At 49.6% G+C, this 22,697-nt stretch overlaps 1 protein-coding gene across 3 annotated transcripts; it reads right to left on the bottom strand.

Annotated features, from left to right (window-relative positions):
• Positions 1-7,306: 7,306 nt before the first annotated feature.
• Positions 7,307-8,917, bottom strand: LOC123094754 (uncharacterized). 3 transcript variants are annotated; one of them, XM_044516678.1, is made up of 3 exons: positions 8,520-8,917; positions 8,022-8,086; positions 7,317-7,366 (listed from the first exon to the last, which is right to left on the bottom strand). In XM_044516678.1, coding segments are annotated over exons 1-3 (459 nt in total). In that variant the 5' UTR covers positions 8,913-8,917; the 3' UTR covers positions 7,317-7,365. The 3 variants fall into 3 exon arrangements, with proteins under 3 accessions (XP_044372614.1, XP_044372613.1, XP_044372612.1); XM_044516679.1 differs by lacking the exon at positions 8,022-8,086 and having other exon boundaries at positions 7,307-7,366; XM_044516677.1 differs by lacking the exon at positions 7,317-7,366 and having other exon boundaries at positions 7,436-8,086.
• Positions 8,918-22,697: the final 13,780 nt, after the last annotated feature.

Consider the following 22,697-nt stretch of genomic DNA (forward strand, 5'->3'; position numbering starts at 1 on the left):
TACCTGACCTTGTGTGTTTAACGATCTTCACAAAGATCTGCATGCCACCATGGAGGTGCCTCCCGAGCCTTGGTCCCAATGTGGTTGATGGTGCTGCAAACCTCAGGCTCAAGGGTGGCATGCTTTGTTGGTGTTGGGCAGGTTGTCCCGGCAAGGCTCTTGCCGGCAAGGGTCTTGCCTGGGGAGCCACCTCGCCCTCTTGCTCTTTGCGTTTCTGTCTTGGCATTGCTTTGATCGTCCTGTTGCTTCAGCTTCCCTCCTCCGCCCTGCTAAGTGTGGCCGCAGGTGCGGCTCTGACTGCCCGTGCATAGGTAAAGGGGTGCAAAGTAGAGCCCCTACTTCTGTACACCGACAGGAGCCCCCGGGCCTGGGCCACACATAAGCGTAATGCGTTGTTGGGCTAGGCCCAAAACGGTGCACGGGCAGGCGGGGCCGATTTTTACCGTAGTAACTCCTCCGTCCATTGCGCTTCCCCACAACCCACGTTGAATGCGTGACGTGGGGATCGTGTGTGGGGTGACCAAAGCATGCTTGCGTCATCTTGTGGTGAGCGGTAAAGAGGCGGCTTGCGTGTCCCTTTCAGATCCAGGGCCGCTGCTCATTTAATTTCTTCACCTTGGAACCACCGTCCATGTCTCCCACTACGCCCGCCCCTCGCACCATGTACGCCGCATGTACGGCGCGAAGCGGGTGGCAGACGCGTGGAATATGGGAAGACGCGCGCGTGGGTCGATACCCACGCGCCTTCAACTAGGCGGGGAGGGCGGTCGACGGCCTCGCCTGCTGTCATCTTAATGAGCTGGATTGGCTGAGAGGGGCAGCCGGGCCCCGAGCCTGCCCCTTTATAAGGAGGATAGAGGGAGGGACGGCACCCCTCAATCCTTCGCCATTCGCTTCCTCCCCTCTTGGCTTCTTCCTCCCTTCTGTTATGGCGAGAGGGCATGCTGATGCTTCATCGGTGGCGGCAAGGGTCTCTGCTCGACAACGCATCCCTCCTCCCCAAGAGTTCGTGGTGGCAGAGCTGGCTGTGAGGGGAAGGGGGAGGGGGCGAGGTCGAGGTCGATATGGCGCTCGGGGAAGAGGAGGATGGGGCGGGGCATCGGCCTCGCCACCGCCGGCGGTCCCTCCCCCAATGGAGGGCCACGTCAGGGACCAACCTCGTGAATTCTTCATCAGGCTGTGCCGGCCGGGGCGTCGTTGTCTCCGTCTTCCTACTCCATTCGCTCGGGAGATGGAGCTCGACCTGCCGCAGGCTCTAAGACTGCATATGAGGGGCTGCGGGAATAGCGGCACATGCGCTGATGTTGATTTCCCAGCCCCTCATGTCATGTATCTCCGTCGCGGCTGGAAGACCTTCGCTCGCATCCATAGCCTGACGGCGGGGCTCGTTCTCTATTTCAAAACTAATGGAGAACGGCCTCCTCTCCGTCAAGGTCTTTGGAGACTGCGGGACTCGCCTGAAGTGCTGCGTGGAGAGCTGCTCTGATGACGATGGATCTTCCTCGAGCAAGAGTGACGAGGAGGATAGCGGCAACGACGACAAGGGTAGTGCTACGTCTTGAGCTTGTGTTGGTTTTCCTTGAAGAGGAAAGGGTGATGCAGCAATAGTAGCATAAGTATTTCCCTCGGTTTTTGAGAACCAAAGTATCAATCCTGTAGGAGGCTCCTCAAAAGTCCCACGCACCTACACAAACAAACAAGAACCTCGCAACCAATGCAATAAAGGGGTTGTCAATCCCTTCACGGCCACTTGCGAAAGTGAGATCTGATAGAGATAGTATGATAAGATAAATATTTTTTGGTATTTTTATGATATAGCTTGGAAAGTAAAAGAAGCAAATAAAAGTAGATGGCAAACTTATATGATAAAAGATAGACCCGCGGACAATAGGTTTCACTAGTGGCTTCTCTCAACATAGCATAACTATTACGGTGGGTGAACAAATTACTATCGAGCAATTGATAGAAAAGCGGATAGTTATGAGATTATCTAGGCATGATCATGTATATAGGCATCACGTCCATGACAAGTAGATCAAAACGATTCTGCATCTACTACAATTACTCACATCGACTGACTCCTGCCTGCATCTAGAGTATTAAGCTCATAAGAACAGAGTAACACATTAAGAAAGATGACATGATGTAGAGGGATAAACTCATGCAATATGATATAAACTCCATCTTATTATCCTCGATGGCAACAATACAACACGTGCCTTGCTGCCCCTGCTGTCACTTGGAAAGGACACCACAAGATTGAACCCAAAGTTAAGAACTTCTCCCATTGCAAGAAAGATCAATCTAGTAGGCCAAACCAAACTGATAATTCGAAGAGACTTGCAAAAATAACTTAATCACACATAAAAGAAGGAGATTCAAATATTTCTCATAGATAAACTTGATCATAAACCGACAATTCATCGGATCTCGACAAACACACCGCAAAAAGAGTTACATTGAATAGATCTCCAAGAAGATCGAGGAGAACTTTGTATTGAGATTCAAAGAGAGAGAGGAAGCCATCTAGCTAATAACTATGGACCCGAAGGTCTGTGGTAAACTACTCACAACTCATTGGAGAGGCCTTGGAGATGATGTATAGGCCCTCCATGGTCGATTCCCCCTCCGGCGGAGCACCGGCGAAGGCTCCAAGATGGGATCTCGCGGATACAGAAGGTTGCGGAGGTGGAATTAGGTTTTCGTGGTGCTCCTCGAAGGTTTTAGGGTACATGGGTATATATAGGAGGAAGAAGTAGGTCGGTGGATGCTCGAGGGGCCCACGAGGGTGGGGGGCACGCCCACCCCCAGGGGGCGCGCCGGGCACCCTCGTGGCCGCCTCCTCTGTTGCTTGACGTCCACTCCAAGTCTCGTGGATCACGTTTGTTCCAAAAAGATCGCTCCCGAAGGTTTCATCCTGTTTGGACTCCGTTTGATATTCCTTTTCTTCGAAACACTGAAATAGGCAAAAAAAACAGCAATTCGGGTTGGGCCTCCGGTTAGTAGGTTAGTCCCAAAAATGATATAAAAGTTCAAAGTAAAGCCCATAAACATCAAAAACGGGTAATATAATAGCATGGAACAATCAAAATTTATAGATACGTTGGAGACGTATCAAGCATCCCCAAGCTTAATTCCTGCTCGTCCTCGAGTAGGTAAATGATAAAGACAGAATTTTTAATGTGGAATGCTACCTAGCATAATTCTCAATGTATATTTATTTGTTGTGGCATGAATGTTCAGATCCAAATGATTCAAAATAAAAGTTCATATTAACATAAGAAATAGTAATACTTCAAGCATGCTAACTAAGCAATCATGTCTTCTCAAAATAACATGGCTAAAGAGAGTTATCCCTACAAAATCATATAGTCTGGCTCTTGCTCTATCTTCATCACACAAAGTATTTAATCATGCACAACCCCGATGACAAGCCAAGCAATTGTTTCATACTTTAGTAATCTCAAACTTTTTCACCTGTCACGCAATACATGAGCGTGAGCCATGGACATAGCACTATATGTGGAATAGAGTGGTGGTTGTGGAGAAGACAAAAAGGAGGATATGGAGATGCCCATTAATAGATATCAATGTGAGTGAGTAGGGATTGCCATGCAACGGATGCACTAGAGCTATATGTGTATGAAAGCTCAACAAAAGAAACTAAGTGGGTGTGCATCCAACTTGCTTGCTCACGAAGACCTAGGGCATTTTGAGAAAGCCCATCATTGAAATATACAAGCCAAGTTCTACAATGAAAAATTCCCACTAGTATATGAAAGTGACAACATAGGAGACTCTCTATCATGAAGATCATGGTGCTACTTTGAAGGACAAGTGTGGTAAAAGGATAGTAGCATTGTCCCTTCTCTCTTTTTCTCTCATATTTTTTATTTGGCCTTTCTATTTTTTTATTTGGCCTTTGTATTTTTTTATAAAGTCCGAAGTCGCATCCCTACTTGTGGGGTAATCATAGTCTCCATCATCCTTTCCTCACTTGGGATAATGCTCTAATAATGAAGACCATCACACTTTTATTTACTTACAACTCAAGATTACAACTCGATACTTAGAACAAGATATGACTCTATATGAATGCCTCTGGCGGTGTACCGAGATATGCAATGAATCCAGAGTGACATGTATGAAAAATTATGAAGGTGGCCTTGCCACAAATACGATGTCAACTACATGATCATGCAAAGAGCAATATGACAATCATGATGCGTGTCATAATAAACGGAACGGTGGAAAGTTGCATGGCAATATATATGGAAATGACATAATAGGTAGGTATGGTGGCTGTTTCGAGGAAGGTATATGATGGGTGTATGGTACCGGCAAAAGTTGTGCGGCACAAGAGAGGCTAGCAATGGTGGAGGGTGAGAGTGCGTATAATCCATGGACTCAACATTAGTCATAAAGAACTCATATACTTATTGCAAAAATCTACAAGCCATTGAAAACAAAGTACTATGCGCATGCTCCTAGGGGGATAGATTGGTAGGAAAAGACCATCGCTCGTCCCCGACCGCCACTCATAATGAAGACAATCAATAAATAAAATTATGCTCCAATTTCATCACAAAGCGGTTCACCATACGTGCACGCTACGGGAATCACGAACTTCAACACAAGTATTCTTTAAATTCACAATTACCCAACTAGCATGACTCTAATATCACCACCTCTATATCTCAAAACAATTACCAAGTATCAAATTGATCGACCCGCAAAAAATGTATCAAATTGATCATAGCATCCAATTCACTTTCTATGATAGTTTTTTATTATACCCAACTTGGATGCCCATCATTCTAGGACCAATTTTATAACCATAGCAAATACCATGCTGTTCTAAAAGATTCTCAAAATAATATAAGTGAAGCATGAGAGATCAACAATTTCTACAAAATTAAGCCACCGCCGTGCTCTAAAAGATATAAGTGAAGCACTAGAACAAAACTATCTAGCTCAAAAGATATAAGTGAAGCACATAGAGTATTCTAATAAGTTACAAATCAAGTGGGTTTCTCCCAAAAGGTGTGTACAAAAAGGATGATTGTGCTAATCTAAAAAGCAAAGACTAATATCATACAAGACGCTCCAAGCAAAACACATATCATGTGGCGAATAAAAATATAGCTCCAAGTAAAGTTACCGATAGACGAAGACGAAAGAGGGGATGCCTTCCGGGGTACCCCAAGTTTAGGCTTTTGGTTATCCTTGAATATCTTGGGGTGCCATGGGCATCCCCAAGCTTAGGCTCTTGTCACTCCTTACTCCATAGTCCATCAAATCTTTACCCAAAACTTGAAAACTTCACAACACAAAACTCAACAGGAAATCTCATATGCTCCGTTAGTGCAAGAAAGAAAAACCACCACATAAGGTACTGTAATATGACGCCCCCGATTCAATCGTACACTAATCATACACGCAAATGTGTATGATCAGGATCAGAAACTCACGAGAAGATATCACAACACAACTCTAGACACAAATAAAAATAATACAGGCTTTATATTACAAGCCAGGGGCCTCGAGGGCTCGAATACATAAGCTCGATACACAAGCGAGTCAGCGGAAGCAACAATATACGAGTACAGACATAAGTTAAACAAGTTTTGCCTTAAGAAGGCTAGCAGAAACATCAACGATCGAAGAGGCAAGGCCTCCTGCCTGGGGCCTCCTAACTACTCCTGGTCTTCAGCGGCCTCCATGTAGTAGTAGTCGACGAGGGTGGCATCTGGCTCCAAGGATCCACCATCTGGTTGCAACAACCAGAAAGAAGAAAGAAGGGGGAAAAGGGGGGGTAGCAAAGCAACCGTGAGTACTCATCCAAAGTACTCGCAAGCATCAGATCTATACTAAGTTTGCATTGGTATCAAATGGAAGGGTTGTATCTGTGGACTGAACTGCAGAATGCCAGAATAGAGGGGGAAGGCCTAGCCTACCGAAGACTAGCGTCTTCAAGCAGCTCCAAGCATCTTGCAGCATGTAGAAGAGTAAAGAATAGCAGTTTATAATTAACAAGCTTGTTGTAACATTAATGCCCAGAGATCCTTCCTCGACTCCCTGCAAGAAAGCTATCCCGGAGCCACATATCTCAAGTATCCATTCATAGTTGTATAAGATCAGGATATAAGTCTGAATGTCCGTTACCGTGGACACTACTATTAATAGATAATCTTCCCTGCAGGGGTGCACCACGTTTTCCAACACGCTTGATTACTCTGGCCGGACACACATTTCTGAGTCAATGCCCGGCCTCGGAAGATCAACACGTCGTAGCCCTACCTAGGCTCAGTAGAGAGGTCCCCGCCGGTCTACATCCTAAGCACTCCGGGGTCTGGGCCCATCCCCCGTAGCACTCCGGGTCGTTACGTGCAGGGCGGACCTAGGCACTACCTCTGGGGTGCCGGCCCAGACGTGCCGCAATGCTGAACTAGACGTCTGACAAAGCTTCGGCTGATAATACGATGTCGAGGCTCGTAACTATTCTCGCGTGGTGGTTGGTGCGTAAAGGCCAGAGGCCAACTCAGAACAAATACCCAAACCATAGTGTATTATTAGCTTGCGGAGACGAGCAGAGACTCATGATCGAAAGTGACCCCGTCGCCCCGTCTCGTGGACTTACAACAAGGTCCTAGAATGCCCGGTCGTGCCACGTTATTAACTTGCGGGTGCTCTCCGGGCCCGCCCGACTTTCACCAAGGTCTCAAGTAAAGTCATTATAACCGTGTGTCCAAACATCAAGGGGAAAACCCGAGGAATCACCCACGGAGGATTCCACTCGATGTAATCATCAAGGTGAACGTAAGAGGGACCACCCTCGAGGTTCACACTTGAGGTGTTGAACGACAGAGCCGTATCGGGAATGGTGAAAGAGGAAATCACCCTCGATGACCACGACCGAATAGCTACACTACAGAATTATCATCAGGAGTGCGTTATGAGGGATCACCCTCGGCACTCGGTAGTAGCTCTGTAGAGTCGAGCAACTAAAGGGGCCTGATGTGATGCGAGGTGTCGGGCTCTGGTCGTCGATCACGCTGATCGAGTCGTCGATGACGAAGCAGGGGCAACAAGGACAAGGTGGGGGTCACTGATGGATCACTAACCAACCTATACTAAGCAGTTTAGGATAAGCAGGTAAGGTACAATGAGCAGGTTACAAAAGCAGGCTCTGCGTCAGAATAGGAGCAAACAATAACATTAGCAAAATCTAATGCCAGCATGAGAGTATAGAATTTGCAATGTCGGGATGATCAAAGGGGCGGCTTGCCTGGAAGCTCCGCTGAAAGGGAAGAAGGGTCGTCGTCGACGTAGTCGATCACAGTGGCATCAGCAGCGGTCTCGGGGTCTACCGGAGAGAAGAGGGGGAAGAAACAGTAAATACACACAAACATATGCATAACAAGACAATAACCGGTACTAGAGGTGTTCTAACGCAGTGCTAGGCGATACTGCCGAAGGGGGAAAACATCCGGGAAAGTTTTCCCGGTTCCGGACGTCTATTAGACAGATGAACCGGAGGGGAAAGGTTGCATGTTCGCTAAGCTAGGGACGTGTGATGGGTAAACGGACCGCATATTCGGATTCGTCTCGTCGTTCTGAGCAACTTTCATGTACAAAGTTTTTTGATCAAAGCTACGGTTTAATCTATATGATTTTTCAAAGATTTAAATAATATTCTGAAATTATTTTAATTCAAAAATAAATAACAAATTGCTACGTGTACCATCTCTGTGTACACATAATACACAGAAGTGTACACAAAGGATGACATGTGGGCCAGAGGGACCCAGTTGACCCAGTCAACAACCTAGTTAGAGTTGACTGGTCAAAGTGGACAGTATCAGCGGGACACAGCTGTCACTGAAGTACCTAAATTTATTTTGGTTATTTATTTTAATCTTAGGGGACCCGCATGTCATCTAAACGTATATTAATCTAAACACTAATCATCATCTAGTCTAAACAGGGGGTTAGCTTCAGCGGCCACGGCCCAATCCTACCATTGGTGTTCTTGGGCACACACGCACGGGTGTGCATGGCGGCCTCGGCCAGCAGCGGCAAGAACCTGCAATCACGGGCAGCATCTAGTAAGCAGCATCAGCAAGCAGCGGCAGCAAGTAGCATCAACAGCAGCGGCGGCCAGGAGCAGAGCAGCATCAATACGTAGAGCAGCAACAGGCAAAAGCAAGTAGCAGCGGCAGCAAAACAACAGAAGCAACGACATCGAGGAGAGAAACTACAGGGCAAGCAGCGGGGCAGCAACAAAAGAGCAGCAGGGACCACGAGCGCGCGCGGTCATGGCGAGGCGGGCGCACGCGTGGGCAGGCGCGGGGCATGGCCAGGGTGCGGGCTAGCGGGCAGGGGTGCTCGCGGATGCGGTCATAAGCAGGCGAGCGCGCACGGGCGCGAAGCTACGGCCATGGCGGCCGGGCTCGCGGAGATGACGATACGGCGACGGATCGAGGGGGAAAAGCTAGGGAATCGGGGAAGGAGCTCACTGCGGTGCCGGAGATGAGCTCGAGATGGCCGGGGATGGACCGGAGACGAGGCAATCGACGATGGCGGCCGGCGATGTACGCGGTGAAGATGAGCTCGATGGCGAGCCTACGGGGCGGCTCCGCTCGATTAGATGCTTGGGATGGACGAAGTAGATGGCGGCGGTCCTCCTGGACGTGTTCCCATGCGCCCGGGAGCACGGTGGCCGTGGTGACGACGACGACCGTGACGAGCGGCGGTGACGCGACGATCTTCGCACAGGGCGAAGAGAGCGAGCGAGGGAGAGGAAGATGGGGAATTTGGGGGGGTTTCGACGCGGAGAGAGAGAGGAGGGGCTCGGGGCTCTTAACCATCAGGGGGGCCGCGGGATGGCCGGCACCTGGGCGGGGCGCCATGGATGCCCGCCACGGCTCCCCTGCTCCTGTAGCCTGAGGAGGGGGATGAGTGGGGGTGTGGGTTGGGCTGGCCTGGCTTGGCCAACTGGGCCAAGGCCCAGGGAAGGGGGGGAGTTCCCTATTATTTTCCCTTTGCATTTTCTTTTCCTTTTCTTATTTTTTTACATTTTCTGTTTTGCAAATTTCTAGGCCACAAAAATACTTTCGTAAAATACGGGATTGTGCCACATAAACAAGTTGCAATAATTAGCACCGCCAAAAAATGGTTTGTTATCTAAATAGAATAGTTCAATATTTTATAATTTTAAAAGGCATTTAATTAATTGCTTAAGCCACTATTATATATACAAAGGCGCATTTATATACTTTACAAAAGGGTGGGTTTCAACATGACAAATATCCAGGGATTATTTTCCACACTTTGAACATTTTATTTTGCATGTTTGAAAACTTTTAAGTTTGACTTGATTTTAAATTTGAATTTGAACGAGATTGAATCATCGCGAGATTAACAATAGTAATCATGATGACGTGGCATCATTAGCAGGGAATTACTGTAGCTTAATTATCCAAGCGTCACAATTCTCCTCCACTACAAGAAATCTCGTCCCGAGATTTAAGGGGTGGAGTAAGGGGGAAAGGCTCGGGAAGGACAGGGCTCAACACAAGATAGGTACCTGGGGGCTATCTCTCGAACGTGGCATAGACGCATCTCTCGAGTTGACATTCAAGAAAATCATCAAGAGCAAGGCTAGAAGGTGCAATAAGAAACTTCAACCGGGTAGGCAATCGTTCGATGTCTGAAACAAAGTGTGAAAGGGGCTCAGAGCATCGAGAATAAGTATTGCATATGATACCAGAATAGATCACAAGGAAGATGGCTCGCGAATTACATACGAAGCCAAGCGCGAGGGATAACTTGCAAAACAGGTATGTATTGGCGAGTCAGGTTTTGATCTTGTGGAACTGTGGGTTATGGGCCCACCATGTGGAACAAAAAGTTGGAAGGGTGATGTCATCTTGCACGATCTTCATAGCATGGCATGTCAAACAATAACTTGTCAGTTATGTCAGCAACAACATCGATACCAAGGGCGAGGGATGAAGAGAACCATTTTCCTGCTCGTTAAGACGAGCCGGACCAATAGGCAAAGTTCTCGTCCATCGATGGCTACCGAAATGTCATCAACAATAGTAACAAGGTCTTACTGGCAGAGTCCTACACCGAGGTATTTGCATAAGCAGGGAATTATCACTGCTCAGATATGTTAGGTTACAAGAAAGGTTAAACAAAGAAATGGAGACTTGAATCACTTATCAGTGTTCTCGAGTGTCTACCAACTCAGAACCCATGGACAATTTGAATCCGCAAGAATAATAGTTGATGAAAAACTCAAAAATAGGTTATGTAGTTCCATGATAATCTCGAGATATCAAAGGGTAATACTCGAGGTAGAGCGGAATAGAGGTTGGACAGGTGAAATGATCTGCAGAAGACAAGTACTTCAACTTGTCCGAGAAAGGGGATCAAAGAAGAGCAATATGGTCGGAACCACGGTTGCAAAGGACCAAATATAGATACGAGATGAACTTATCACAAGGGGATTATTATTATAACAAGAAGCTTCCATGATAGGATCTACATCGTTTTCATGGGCATGAACACAAAGTTTAAGGTCGACTCCCACTTCTCCAATGCATAACCTTTCATTCACTTCTCATTTTCAAAGAAGTCGTAGTGTTGAGATGTTTATCTGGCATAACACCAGTAGAGTATGAGTCGTAGAAGTTTCCGGGTTCACAAAGATTTAGGGAAGACATAGATTCAACCCATAGGGACATATTAGGAACATATACCACAGACTTCATGAGTAAAAAAACTCAAGCACGGAAGCAGAGTATGGTTGACGAGAGCAGGGGATTCAATTTACCAAAGGCATTGTGTATCCGAGGAAAGACTAACAAGGTTACTGAATATGAAGGACTCTGTCGAATAAAACCCAACAAAGGACCTAGAGGTCCACAATGGATCTGATGTGAGTATCGGTACTCAACTAGAAGAATACATAATTCAAAGAGGTCAGGTTATAGAAACAACTGACTGATTCAAAGCTCAAACGCAAAGGAATTATGGTTTCCGAATCGGGGGGATCAGAAATAGAGGCTCTGATTAAAGACAAGTAAGTTGAATAGACATAGATTGACAATCTATCAAGGTTTGATTTATCGAACACCAGCTCATGTCCGGGTGACGTCTGAGCCGAAAGGAAGAATTCTAATTAGGATTGATGATCACGAGCATTCACAAACATATCGAATCAAATGCTCAAAATTACGATGACAAAGGATGCTGATGAGTGTTGCTAGACATATGGAAATAACCATAATGCAACTTGATAAGGAGGAACAAGAGTAATAGGCTACTGAGCATTTTCGGAAGATCAAATAGTTTTTCAGGGCATCTTGTAATAACAAGAGCAACTGGGGATGAAGATATGAATGACAAATGTAGGTAGTTACATATAAGGATTTATCAGTGGTAGGGATTGCAACGGCGAAGGGTACAAGGGACTCAGTAAAACATCGGAGAGTATCTTCAGAATCTTCTGGTGCACCAAGCAATCATCTGGAGTGAGGCGCTCTCCGAAAGAAAGTATTTACGAGATCCTAGAGTTAGAGTTAACAAAATCATTTAACCCGAATAGAAGAGAGATCGGAGTCCCAGAATATAGACGGGGAGTAAAAGATCCTAATACCATTGTCGGTGTCAAAACCGACGGATCTCGGGTAGGGGGTCCCGAACTGTGCGTCTAGGCGGATGGTAACAGGAGACAAGGGACACGATGTTTTTACCCAGGTTCGGCCCCTCTCGGTGGAGGTAAAACCCTACTCCTGCTTGATTAATATTGATGATATGGGTAGTACAAGAGTTGATCTACCATGAGATCAGAGAGGCTAAACCCTAGAAGCTAGCCTATGGCAGGGAGAGGGCTAGGGTTACACAAAGTCGGTTACAATGGGAGGAGATCTTCATATCATATCGCCAAGCTTGCCTTCCACGCCAAGGAAAGTCCTATCCGGACACGGGACGAAGTCTTCAATCTTGTATCTTCATAGTCCGGGAGTCCGGCCAAAGGTCATAGTCCGGCCATCCGGACACCCCATAATCTAGGACTCCCTCAGTAGCCCCTGAACCAGGCTTCAATGACGACGAGTCCGGCATGCAAATTGTCTTCGGCATTGCAAGGCGGGTTCCTCCTCCTAATACTTCATAGAAGATGTTGAACACAAGGATAGTGTCCGGCTCTGCAAAATAAGTTCCACATACCACCGTAGAGAAAATAATGTCTGCACAAGTCTAATCTGCTGACGTATTCCGCAGCGTGACATCACGCCACAACCAAGCCTTTATTCGAATCTTTTTACTGTTCCACCTCAGCGCGTTTAGCGAGGCGGTTTCCTTGGCACGTCTTGTCAAAGCAGAGATCGTGTCCCCTTATTCCGGGATTCTCATCAATACGGGCGTGGATAACCCAACCGCGGCGCTTGGGAGATAAGCGAGTTTTATTAGGCTGGTGGGGGCTTGTAGTTTCGGCCGCCCATATAAGGGGATAAGGATCTACCCTTTTCCATTTATGCCTTCTTCCTCCTTTTCTTATCCATCCCTGCGCACTCGAGCTCCAACGCCCAAGTCCGCACTTCCCACCTCAACCTTCTCCAATCATGTCCGGAGCGGGAGGTAGATGGATGGCCTCCTCCGTAACGGAGGGACAAATCAAAAAGTTGAGGAAGGTCAGATACTTGTCTGACGACATCGCGCACCGGGTTCCAGATGAGGGACAACTCATCCCCACCCCTAGGCCCCATGAGAGGGTCGTGTTTCTCCCCCATTTCCTCCACGGACTGGGCTTTCCTCTTCACCCGTTCATCCGGGGGCTCATGTTCTACTATGGCCTGGACTTCCACGATCTGGCCCCGAACTTCATCCTCAACATCTCGGCGTTCATCATCGTGTGCGAGGCCTTCCTCTGCACCCGGCCCCACTTTGGCTTATGGCTGAAGACTTTTAATGTCAAGCCGAAGGTAGTGGGCGGCCGCCAAGCGGAGTGCAGAGGTGCCATGGTGGGCCGGATGGCCAACGTCCTATGGCTCAAGGGCTCCTTTGTGGAGACAATAAAGGGGTGGCAATCGGGGTGGTTCTACATCACCGAGCCGCGCGCCCCCAAATGGGCGGCGGCCCCCGAATTCCGATCTGGCTTCCCCACACGGCTCACTTCCTGGAAAGAGACGGGCCTAATGTGGGGAGATTCGGAAGAGCTGACCAGACTTCAAACCTGCGTCCAAAAGCTGGTGAACAAGAATCTCAAGCTTGTCAACGTAGTCCAGGTCATGCTCATCCGCCGGATCCTCCCATGCCAACAACGGGCCTTCAAATTGTGGGAGTTTGATCCGGCACAACACCAAACCTTGAGCAAGCTCTTCGACACTACATACGAAGATGCCTGGAAGGTGCTGTATAAGGGCGCTAAGGCCCCCGCATCCGCTATCGAAGATCGCAGATTCAGCTCACGGCGTCAGGTCAGTGAGCTAAGCTATTCTGCCCTTTACGGGACTCTTGTTTTTCATAGTCTGGCTCTATGCGGGATCTAAACTCCCTTACCTTTGACAGGACTGGCTGAAGAAGTCCTGACAGGTTAACTGTCCGGCTCCCTTACCAGAAGACCCAGCGGATGCCCGATTGACGGGGCTGCTGGTTCCGGCACCCCACGTGGTGCCGGAGAAGAAGGCCAAGAAGAAGGCCACGGGGACTCGAAAGAGTTCCCGGCGCCTGGTGGTGTCGGATTCATCGCCTGACAACCCCGAAGCACCCTCCGCCTCTGAAGACGAGGAGGAGGAAGAAGAAGCCTCCCCCCTCCAACGGGGGGAGGAAAGAAAAGGAAGGACGCCCCAACTGGGGAGGTCGGAGGGTCCAAGAAGGGGAGGACCCTTCTGCCGGACTACGCCTCCGGTGCCGAAGACGGCGGGGAGGAATGGCCATCTAGGGTCAAGCCCCTGGTAAAATCGTAAGTATCCGGATACCCGAATAACTTTATGGCACTCCTCTATTATACGATACCTTCTGACGCCGAATTCAATCATGCAGTCCGCCCAAGGCTCAGCTCGGCGATTCGTCGAGCGGCTCCTTGGATTCATCGGACATGAATAGCGCTTCACTTCCGATGGCCTCCTCCCCTCTCCCTGCGGACGACGCCGAGGTGGAGTCCCAAAAGGGACTAAACCAGGAGGAGGTGGTCCTGGAGGCACCGCAAGGCGACCTCCCGAACTCCAGGACCAAAGGGGGTAAAGCCCCAGAGGGATCTAAGTCCGTCTCTGGGCCGGACACCGCTCCGGAACCATCCACGGTTCCAGAGACCGGTAGGCAGCGCCTTCACAAGAAGGGCACGCCTAAAACACTGGCGGCCTCCGTCCAACCGGAGGCACCAGACGATTTGCTGGAGGCGCTTAACAGCGCCTCCATCGATGAGGAACACCGCACTGTTATGATGCGGTGATTCAGAAGGTTCAGTCTGCCAAGGGCGGGCTGACAGAAGCCTGTACAAGCCTGTTAACAGGCTTTGAGGTATGTATTCAAAACATATAAAAATGTTACCGCATAGACAGTAGCCTCTGATGCTCAGTTTGGTGTTCGGAAAGAAAAGCCGAGCTGAGGATCTAAAAAGATATTACGCAGGAGTCTAACATTAATATGTCAATATGGGAATGCAGGCTACGCTGCTGACCTCTGCTGCACTGACTGCGGAGGTCAATGCATTTAAGGAGAGTCTCGAGCGGTCTGAGAACAAGCTCGGCCGTGCCAAGAAGCAGCTCGAGGACAAGGACGGTATGTAATACCGTATGTAAATGTATATAGAAATACCTGGTTGCAAAAAATGACAGGACCAATGCGAGTGTTGCAGGGGCCACGACCGAGGTGGCGACCCTGAAGGAAGCGGTGTCCCAGGCCAAAAACAGTGTGGCCTTGGAGCGCACCGAGCAAGAGAAGCAGGAGGCGCGGTTGGCGGAGGTGCGGCAAGAGCTCCAGGCTCTTGTGGAGAAACACGAGAGTTTGGAGCGTGACTCGAAGACTCGAGAGTCCGAGCTCGCCTTGGCTCTTGAGAGTGCCAAAACCGCTAAGGACGAAGCCCAGAAGGCCCTGCAGGAGATCGAGGCGATAAAGAAAATAGCGGCGGGTAAGGCATTCTTTATGCAAAGCAAGCATATAAAAGTGAATTATCTGTTACTTACCCGAATCCGGAGCTCTCTAGGAGCGTTCGCCGATCTACGCCGTAGTGTGTCTGATGCTGCCGCGTTCTACCGAGCCGAGGAGGGGAGCTCGACGGAAAAGGCGTTCTGGTCTCAATATGCTGAGGCCGGACATCCGGTGCCCCTGAGCGACCAGCTGAAGCAGCTGGTCGAGCTCCACAAGGTGGCCGAACAGGCCATGAAGGGCCTCATAGTTCGGTTGTCGCCTAGAGAAGCCATGCCTGGGAGTTACTTCGGTCTGGTGCGGTGGCTGGTGGACGCTTGTCCATGGATTGAAGTCATCAAGCGCTCCGTCTGTATTGAAGGTGCCCGTCGAGCCCTTGCCCGCGCTAAAGTGCACTGGGGCAAGCTGGACGCTGAGAAGCTATTGACGGACGCGCCACTGCCGGGCAAGGAGTATCGCAAGCCCAAGATGTATTATAAGGGCGTCCTGAAGGGTGCCCGCCTTATAGCGGGTGAATGCTCCAAAGATGTAATTTTTGAGTAGACTCGCATCTGTTATCCTGTACGCTGAAAACTTTGTTCATATGCGAAAAGCAAAAATATTACCTTCTGTGCGGCCGTTTATCAAATCTGAGAGATGCAAGTCGTCGGCTTCTACCCCCATGCCACGAGTGTTGGGGTGTTCGGGATAAACCTGAGTGCTCTTGTTCCCATTATTGGGTCCATCTAGGGAGGCGCTCAGCACAACGAACAAGGCCATTGGACTTATAATGCTTTATCACTCTCACTTAGCCATAGAATCCTATAATTTTAAATTTCAGCGAAGCCCCTAGTATTTGGAAGACCGAGTTCGGGGCGCTATCCACGCCTAGGCCAGATAAATCCGGCTCCTCGCTCTAAGCGGCATAAGTCTTTAGGGACTCGAAAAACCTCGCGAATAGCGACCGGTCTCTCGCACTATCATGACGGTCAGTTTTAGCTTTCTCTACTGAGGTGTTAACCCAGCTCAACTGGGGCACAATCGCAGTAGTTCTCCCAGGGCTACCTTAGCCAACATTGCGGAACGTAAGGTACCAAAACATGGGAGCCGGGCAAACCCAACTATTGACCCAAGACATGATTCGGAGCCGATGCATATAGTGCTATAAGTTCGGGGTGCCGCACTCATGAGAGTGTTCGGTCTTCTCACACCATGTTATGGGGTGCTTAAGCCCCTGGTGTATTGGCCGTACCAAAGTGTACGGTTGCATAATGTCATGACTGAACATATTTGTATAAGATAGATGAATACAATAATAGATAAGAGCTATGTATTGTTTATTAAAAAGGGCTGCTATGAAAGCAGAACGATACAAATAGTGCGATAAGCAAGAAATGTGATTATTTGACATGTCCCCCTCCAAGGGCAAGCTGCGAGACTTTAAGTAAAACAGGTATTTAGCTCGTTATATAGACCACCTGGACATTTGACGTGGCTTGTTTTCTCCCTTGGTTTTTGCATCGTGTGTTCGGCGAGTGTATTGCCGGACAGACCTTCCAGATAGTTGGGTCCTGAAAGTATATAAAAAAGAAAATGGCAGAATAGGTAGCCCCTAGTGCGGTTGAGCCGCATTCTGGGCGTGCCGTGGTTGTGCCCCTCCCCTTATGCCCACGGTATTTCCAAAGCATAATTATGTACGTGTGGTACCGCTATCGCCATCTGGCGAGGGCTGGGGTTGGGGCCGCACTGCTATGCTTGCTCGGAACGTGCCAGCCTGTTTTGTTGTAGGTTACTTTGGGCGCGCTTGACGTTGTCCGGACGTTTAACACCCGGATTGGGGAATTGCCTTGAGAGGCCACTTTGTACTTCCGCCGCCAGGGCCGCCGTGTGCTCCTCCGTTCGGAGAGAGCGTTCGGTGTTTCCATTTATCGTGATGACTCCGTGAGGACCTGGCATCTTGAGCTTGAGATATGCATAGTGTGGCACCGCATTAAATTTTGCGAATGCGGTTCGTCCGAGCAGGGCGTGATAGCCACTGTGGAATGGGACTATGTCGAAGATTAACTCTTCGCCTCGGAAATTATCCGGGGATCCGAAGACCACTTCGAGTGTAACCGAGCTTGTACAGCTGGCTTCTACACCTGGTATGACACCTTTAAAGGTTGTCTTTGTGGGTTTAATCCTTGATGGATCTATACCTATTTTTCGCACTGTATCCCGATAAAGCAGGTTAAGGCTGCTGTCGCCGTCCATGAGGACTCTAGTGAGGTGAAATCTGTCAATGATTGGGTCTAGGACCAATGCGGCGAATCCGCCGTGACGAATGCTAGTGGGGTGGTCCCTTCGATCAAAAGTGATCGGGCAGGAGGACCATGGGTTGAACTTTGGGGCGACTGGCTCCAACGCATAGACGTCCTTGAGAGCACGCTTCCACTCCCTTTTGGGGATATGGGTTGCGTATATCATGTTCACCGTCCGCACTTGCGGGGGGAAGCCCTTCTGTCCTCTGTTGTTCGGCGGCCGGGGCTCCTCCTCGTCATCGCTATGCAGCCGCTTGTCTCTGGTTTTGGCACTTAACTTGCCTGCCTGCTTGAACACCCAACAATCCCTGTTGGTGTGGTTGGCTGGTTGTTTGGGGGTGCCGTGTATCTGGCACGAGCTATCGAGTATCCGGTCTAAACTGGATGGGCCCGGGGGGGGGGGTATCTTTTGAATGGCTTCTTCCGCTGACCGGGTTTAGAGCCTCTGAATCCGGCATTAACTGTCGTATCCTCAGTATTGTCACTATTAATGCGGCGCTTGTACTTGTTGCGACGTGACCTGCCATTGTTGTCCTTGGTATCCGAATTGCCAGAGCTCTTGGTTATGTTATTGCTACGAGCTAGCCAGTTGTCTTCGCCGGCGCAAAAGCGGGTCATGAGTGTCGTGAGGGCTGCCATAGATTTCGGCTTTTCCTGTCCTAGGTGCCGGGCAAGCCATTCGTCTCGGATGTTGTGCCTGAAGGCTGCAAGGGCCTCGGCGTCCGGACAGTCGACTATTTGATTTTTCTTGGTTAGGAACTGTGTCCAGAATTGTCTGGCCGATTCCTCTGGCTGCTGGATTATGTGGCTTAGGTCATCGGCGTCTGGTGGTCGCACATAGGTGCCCTGGAAGTTGTCAAGGAATGCGGATTCCAGGTCCTCCCGGCAACTAATTGACTCTGCTGGCAGGTTGGTAAGCCAATGCCGAGCTGGTCCTTTAAGCTTGAGCGGGAGGTATTTGATGGCGTGTAGATCGTCACCACGGGCCATGTGGATATGAAGGAGATAATCCTCGATCCATACCGCGGGATCTGTTGTGCCATCGTATGATTCAATGTTTACGGGTTTAAAACCCTCGGGGATTTGATGATCCAATACTTCGTCTGTGAAGCATAGTGGGTGTGCGGAGCCCCTGTACTGGGCTATATCGCGACGTAGCTTGGATGAGCTTTGTCTATTGTATTCGGCCTGGCCGTATTTATCATATCCGGCGTGACGGTTATCGTCACGTGATGTGGGGCGCCCACGCGATCCATAGATCGATCTTGTTTGCCTTGCCTTATCCTCCAATATATCTCGCAGGTTTGTTGCGTTTCCCCGTTCTCTGGTATTCTTGGAGCGGCGCCGGGGTGCGGCTTGGTTTGAGGGTGGAAAGGCCTCTCTGTCGCGGCCACGGGGTGGCTGATCGGGCACATCGTACGCTGGTGATGTAGGTTTAGTTGCTTCCTCCTCTAGTTGGGGTAGCAGCCTGCGCTTTGGGTAACTCTTGGAGGGGCGTTCGAGTTTATACTCTTCGGCCGCCAGGACTTCAGTCCATCTGTCGGCTAGCAAGTCTTGGTCAGCTCTAAGCTGCTGCTGTTTTTTCTTGAGGCTTCTCGCTGTGGCCATAAGCCTGCGTTTGAAACGCTCTTGTTCGACGGGATCCTCTGGCACGACGAATTCGTCGTCGTCGAGGCTTGCCTCGTCTTCGGAGGGAGGCATATAATTGTCGTCCTCAACCTCCCTGTTTGCTGCTCTCTCATGAGGGATGGCTCCTCCGTCCTCCTGCGCTGAATCCTGCTGGAGGGGGTTGTCTTCGGCACTGTCCGGGGTGTTGATGTCTTCGGTGCCGGACTCGCCGTTTTTGTTTTGGCGGGATTTAGAGCGGCGCCGCTGACGTCGGCGCTTGGGTTGCTTCTTGGAGGGGTCGTCCTCCGTTTTTTCATCGCCATCCCCTGCTTTGGGGGTGTCCACCATGTATATGTCATATGACGAGGTGGCTTTCCAGTGCCATATAGGTGCTGGTTCTTAGTCATCTCCTTCATCGGCGTCCATACCGTCGATGTCTTCGGAGTCAAAGTCGAGCATGTCGGTTAGATCGTCGACAGTGGCTACAAAGTGGGTGGTGGGTGGGTTTCGAATTTCTTTGTCGTCCGCATCCCAACCATGTTGACCATTGTCCGGCCAGGGCTCTCCTGATAAAGAGAGAGACTTTAGTGAATTCAGGATATCGCCAAAGGGCGAGTGCTGAAAGACGTCCGCGGCGGTGAACTCCATGATCGGAGCCCAATCGGGTTCGATCAGAAGGGGTGCGGAAGATTCGGAGTCCGGAACGGAGTCCGGCACCTTGGAGTCACGGGCCTTGCAAAGGACTAGGCTGGTATTCGGCTCTATCGCCGTAGAGATTGCGCCTCCTGGGGCGGCGTCCAACCGTCCGTCCCCGACTGGCGCAGTCGGCTCCGAGCTAACGGTCGGAGCGGACACCTGAGCGGCGCTCTGGGCGCTGTCCGGCGGCAGAGCTAGATCATGCCCATCGTGACAGTGCGGCGCGCTTGGCCGTGGCTCGAATCCGTCGAAGATCAAGTCCCCGCGGATGTCGGCCGTGTAGTTTAACCTTCCAAGCCTGACCTGATGGCCAGGGGCGTAGCTTTCGATCTGCTCCAGATGGCCAAGCGAATTGGCCCACAGTGCGAAGCCGCCGAATACGAAGATCTGTCCGGGGAAAAAAGTCTCACCCTGGACCGCATCGTGGTTGACGATCGAAGAAGCCATCGGGCCTAAGGGTGACGACACAGAGGAACTCTCAATGAAAGCACCAATGTCGGTGTCAAAACCGACGGATCTCGGGTAGCGGGTCCCGAACTGTGTGTCTATGCAGATGGTAACAGGAGACAAGGGACACGATGTTTTTACCCAGGTTCGGGCCCTCTCGATGGAGGTAAAACCCTACTCCTGCTTGATTGATATTGATGATATGGGTAGTACAAGAGTTGATCTACCACGAGATCAGAGAGGCTAAACCCTAGAAGCTAGCCTATGGTATGATTGTTGTTCGTCCTACGAACTAAAACTCTCCGGTTTATATAGACATCGGAGAGGGCTAGGGTTACATAGAGTCGGTTACAATGGGAGGAGATCTTCATATCATATCGCCAAGCTTGCCTTCCACGCCAAGGAAAGTCCTATCCGGACACGGGACGAAGTCTTCAATCTTGTATCTTCATAGTCCGGGAGTCCGGCCATCCAGACACCCCCTAATCCAGGACTCCCTCAACCATCCAATGGCGACATGGGCTCATAAGCCGCACAACCATGTTAGTAAATCAGTTTTTCAAACACTAGACTCAACTTCGGCCAAGGAGTTAGAAAGGGGGATCCTAGAGGCAGTCGGCTCTGATACCAACTTGTAACGCCCCCGATTCAATCGGACACTAATCATACAAGCAAATGTGTACGATCAGGATAAGGGACTCACGGGAAGATATCACAACACAACTCTAGACACAAATAAAAATAATACAAGCTTCATATTACAAGCTAGGGGCCTCGAGGGCTCGGTTACATAAGCTCGATACACAAATGAGTCAGCGGAAGCAACAATATCTGAGTACAAATGTAAGTTAAACAAGTTTTGCCTTAAGAAGGCTAGCATAAACATCAACGATCGAAGAGGCAAGGCCTCCTGCCTGGGACCTCCTAACTACTCCTGGTCTTCAGCGGCCTCCATGTAGTAGTAGTCGACGGGGGTGGCATCTGGCTCCAAGGATCCACCATCTGGTTGCAACAACCGGAAAGAAGAAAGAAGGGGGAAAAGAGGGTAGTAAAGAAACCGTGAGTACTCATCCAAAGTACTCGCAAGCATCAGATCTATATTAAGTATGCATTGGTATCAAATGGAAGGGTTGTATCTGTGGACTGAACTGCAGAATGCCAGAATAGAGGGGGAAGGCCTAGCCTATCAAAGACTAGCATCTTCAAGTAGCTCCAAGCATCTTGCAGCATGTAGAAGAGTAAAGAATAGTAGTTTGTAATTAAAATTTTTTTTGTAACATTAATGCCCAGAGATCCTTCCTCAACTCCCTGCGAGAAAGCAATCCCGGAGCCACATATCTCAAGTATCCATTCGTAGTTGTATAAGATCAGGATATAAGTCTGAACGTCTGTTACCGTGGACATGACTATTAATAGATAATCTTCCCTGCAGGGGTGCAGCACGTTTTCCAACATGCTTGATTACTCTGGCCGGACACAGTTTTCTGAGTTAATGCCCGGCCTCGGAAGATCAACACATCGTAGCCCTACCTAGGCTTAGCAGAGAGGTCCCCGCCGGTCTACATCCTAAGCACTCCGGGGTCTGGGCCCATCGCCTGTAGCACTCCGGGTCGTTACGTGCAGGGCGGACCTAGGCACCACCTCTGGGGTGCCGGCCCAGCCGTGCCGCAATGCTGAACTGGACGTCTGACAAAGCTTCGGCTGATACTACGACGTTGAGGCCCATAACTATTCTCGCGTGGTGGTTGGTGTGTAAAGGCCATAGGCCAACTCAGATCAAATACCCAAACCATAGTGTATTATTAGCTTGCAGAGACGAGCAGAGACACACGATCGAAAGTGACCCCGTCGCCCTGTCTCGTGGACTTACGACAAGGGCCTAGAATGCCCGGCCGTGCCACGTCATTAACTTGCGGGTGCTCTCCGGGCCTGCCCGACTTTCACCAAGTTCTTAAGTAAAGTCATTGTAACCCTGTGTCCAAACATCAAGGGGAAAACCCGAGGAATCACCCACGGAGGATTCCACTCGATGTAATCATCAAGGTGAACGTAAGAGGGACCACCCTCGAGGTTCACACTTGAGGTGTTGAACGACAGAGCCGTATCGGGAATGGTGAAAGAGGAAATCACCCTCGATGACCACGACCGAATAGCTACACTACAAATATATCATCGGGAGTGCGTTATGAGGGATCACCCTCGTTACTCGATAGTAGCTCTGCAGAGTCGAGCAACAAAACGGGCGTGATGTGATGTGAGGTGTCGGGCTCTGGTCATCGATCACGCTGATCGAGTCGTCGATGATGAAGCAGGGGAACCAAGGACAAGGTGGGGGTCACTGATGGATCACTAACCAACCTATACTAAGCAGTTTAGGATAAGTAGGTAAGGTACAATGCGCAGGTTACAAAAGCAGGCTATGCGTCAGAATAGGAGCAAACAATAACAGTAACAAAATCTAATGCAAGCATGAGAGTATAGAATTGGCGATGTCGGGATGATCAAAGG

This window comes from Triticum aestivum, chromosome 4B (assembly GCF_018294505.1).
Source record: "Triticum aestivum cultivar Chinese Spring chromosome 4B, IWGSC CS RefSeq v2.1, whole genome shotgun sequence".
Classification (NCBI taxonomy): domain Eukaryota; kingdom Viridiplantae; phylum Streptophyta; class Magnoliopsida; order Poales; family Poaceae; genus Triticum; species Triticum aestivum.

Coding starts and splice junctions, on each gene's coding strand:
- LOC123094754 (XM_044516677.1), bottom strand. CDS start 8,912: ATGGCGCCCCGCCCAGGTGCCGGCCATCCCGCGGCCCCCCTGATGGTT. Junction 8,087..8,519: donor AGCTCATCTCCGGCACCGCA/GTGAGCTCCTTC, acceptor CCGTGATTGCAG/GTTCTTGCCGCTGCTGGCCG.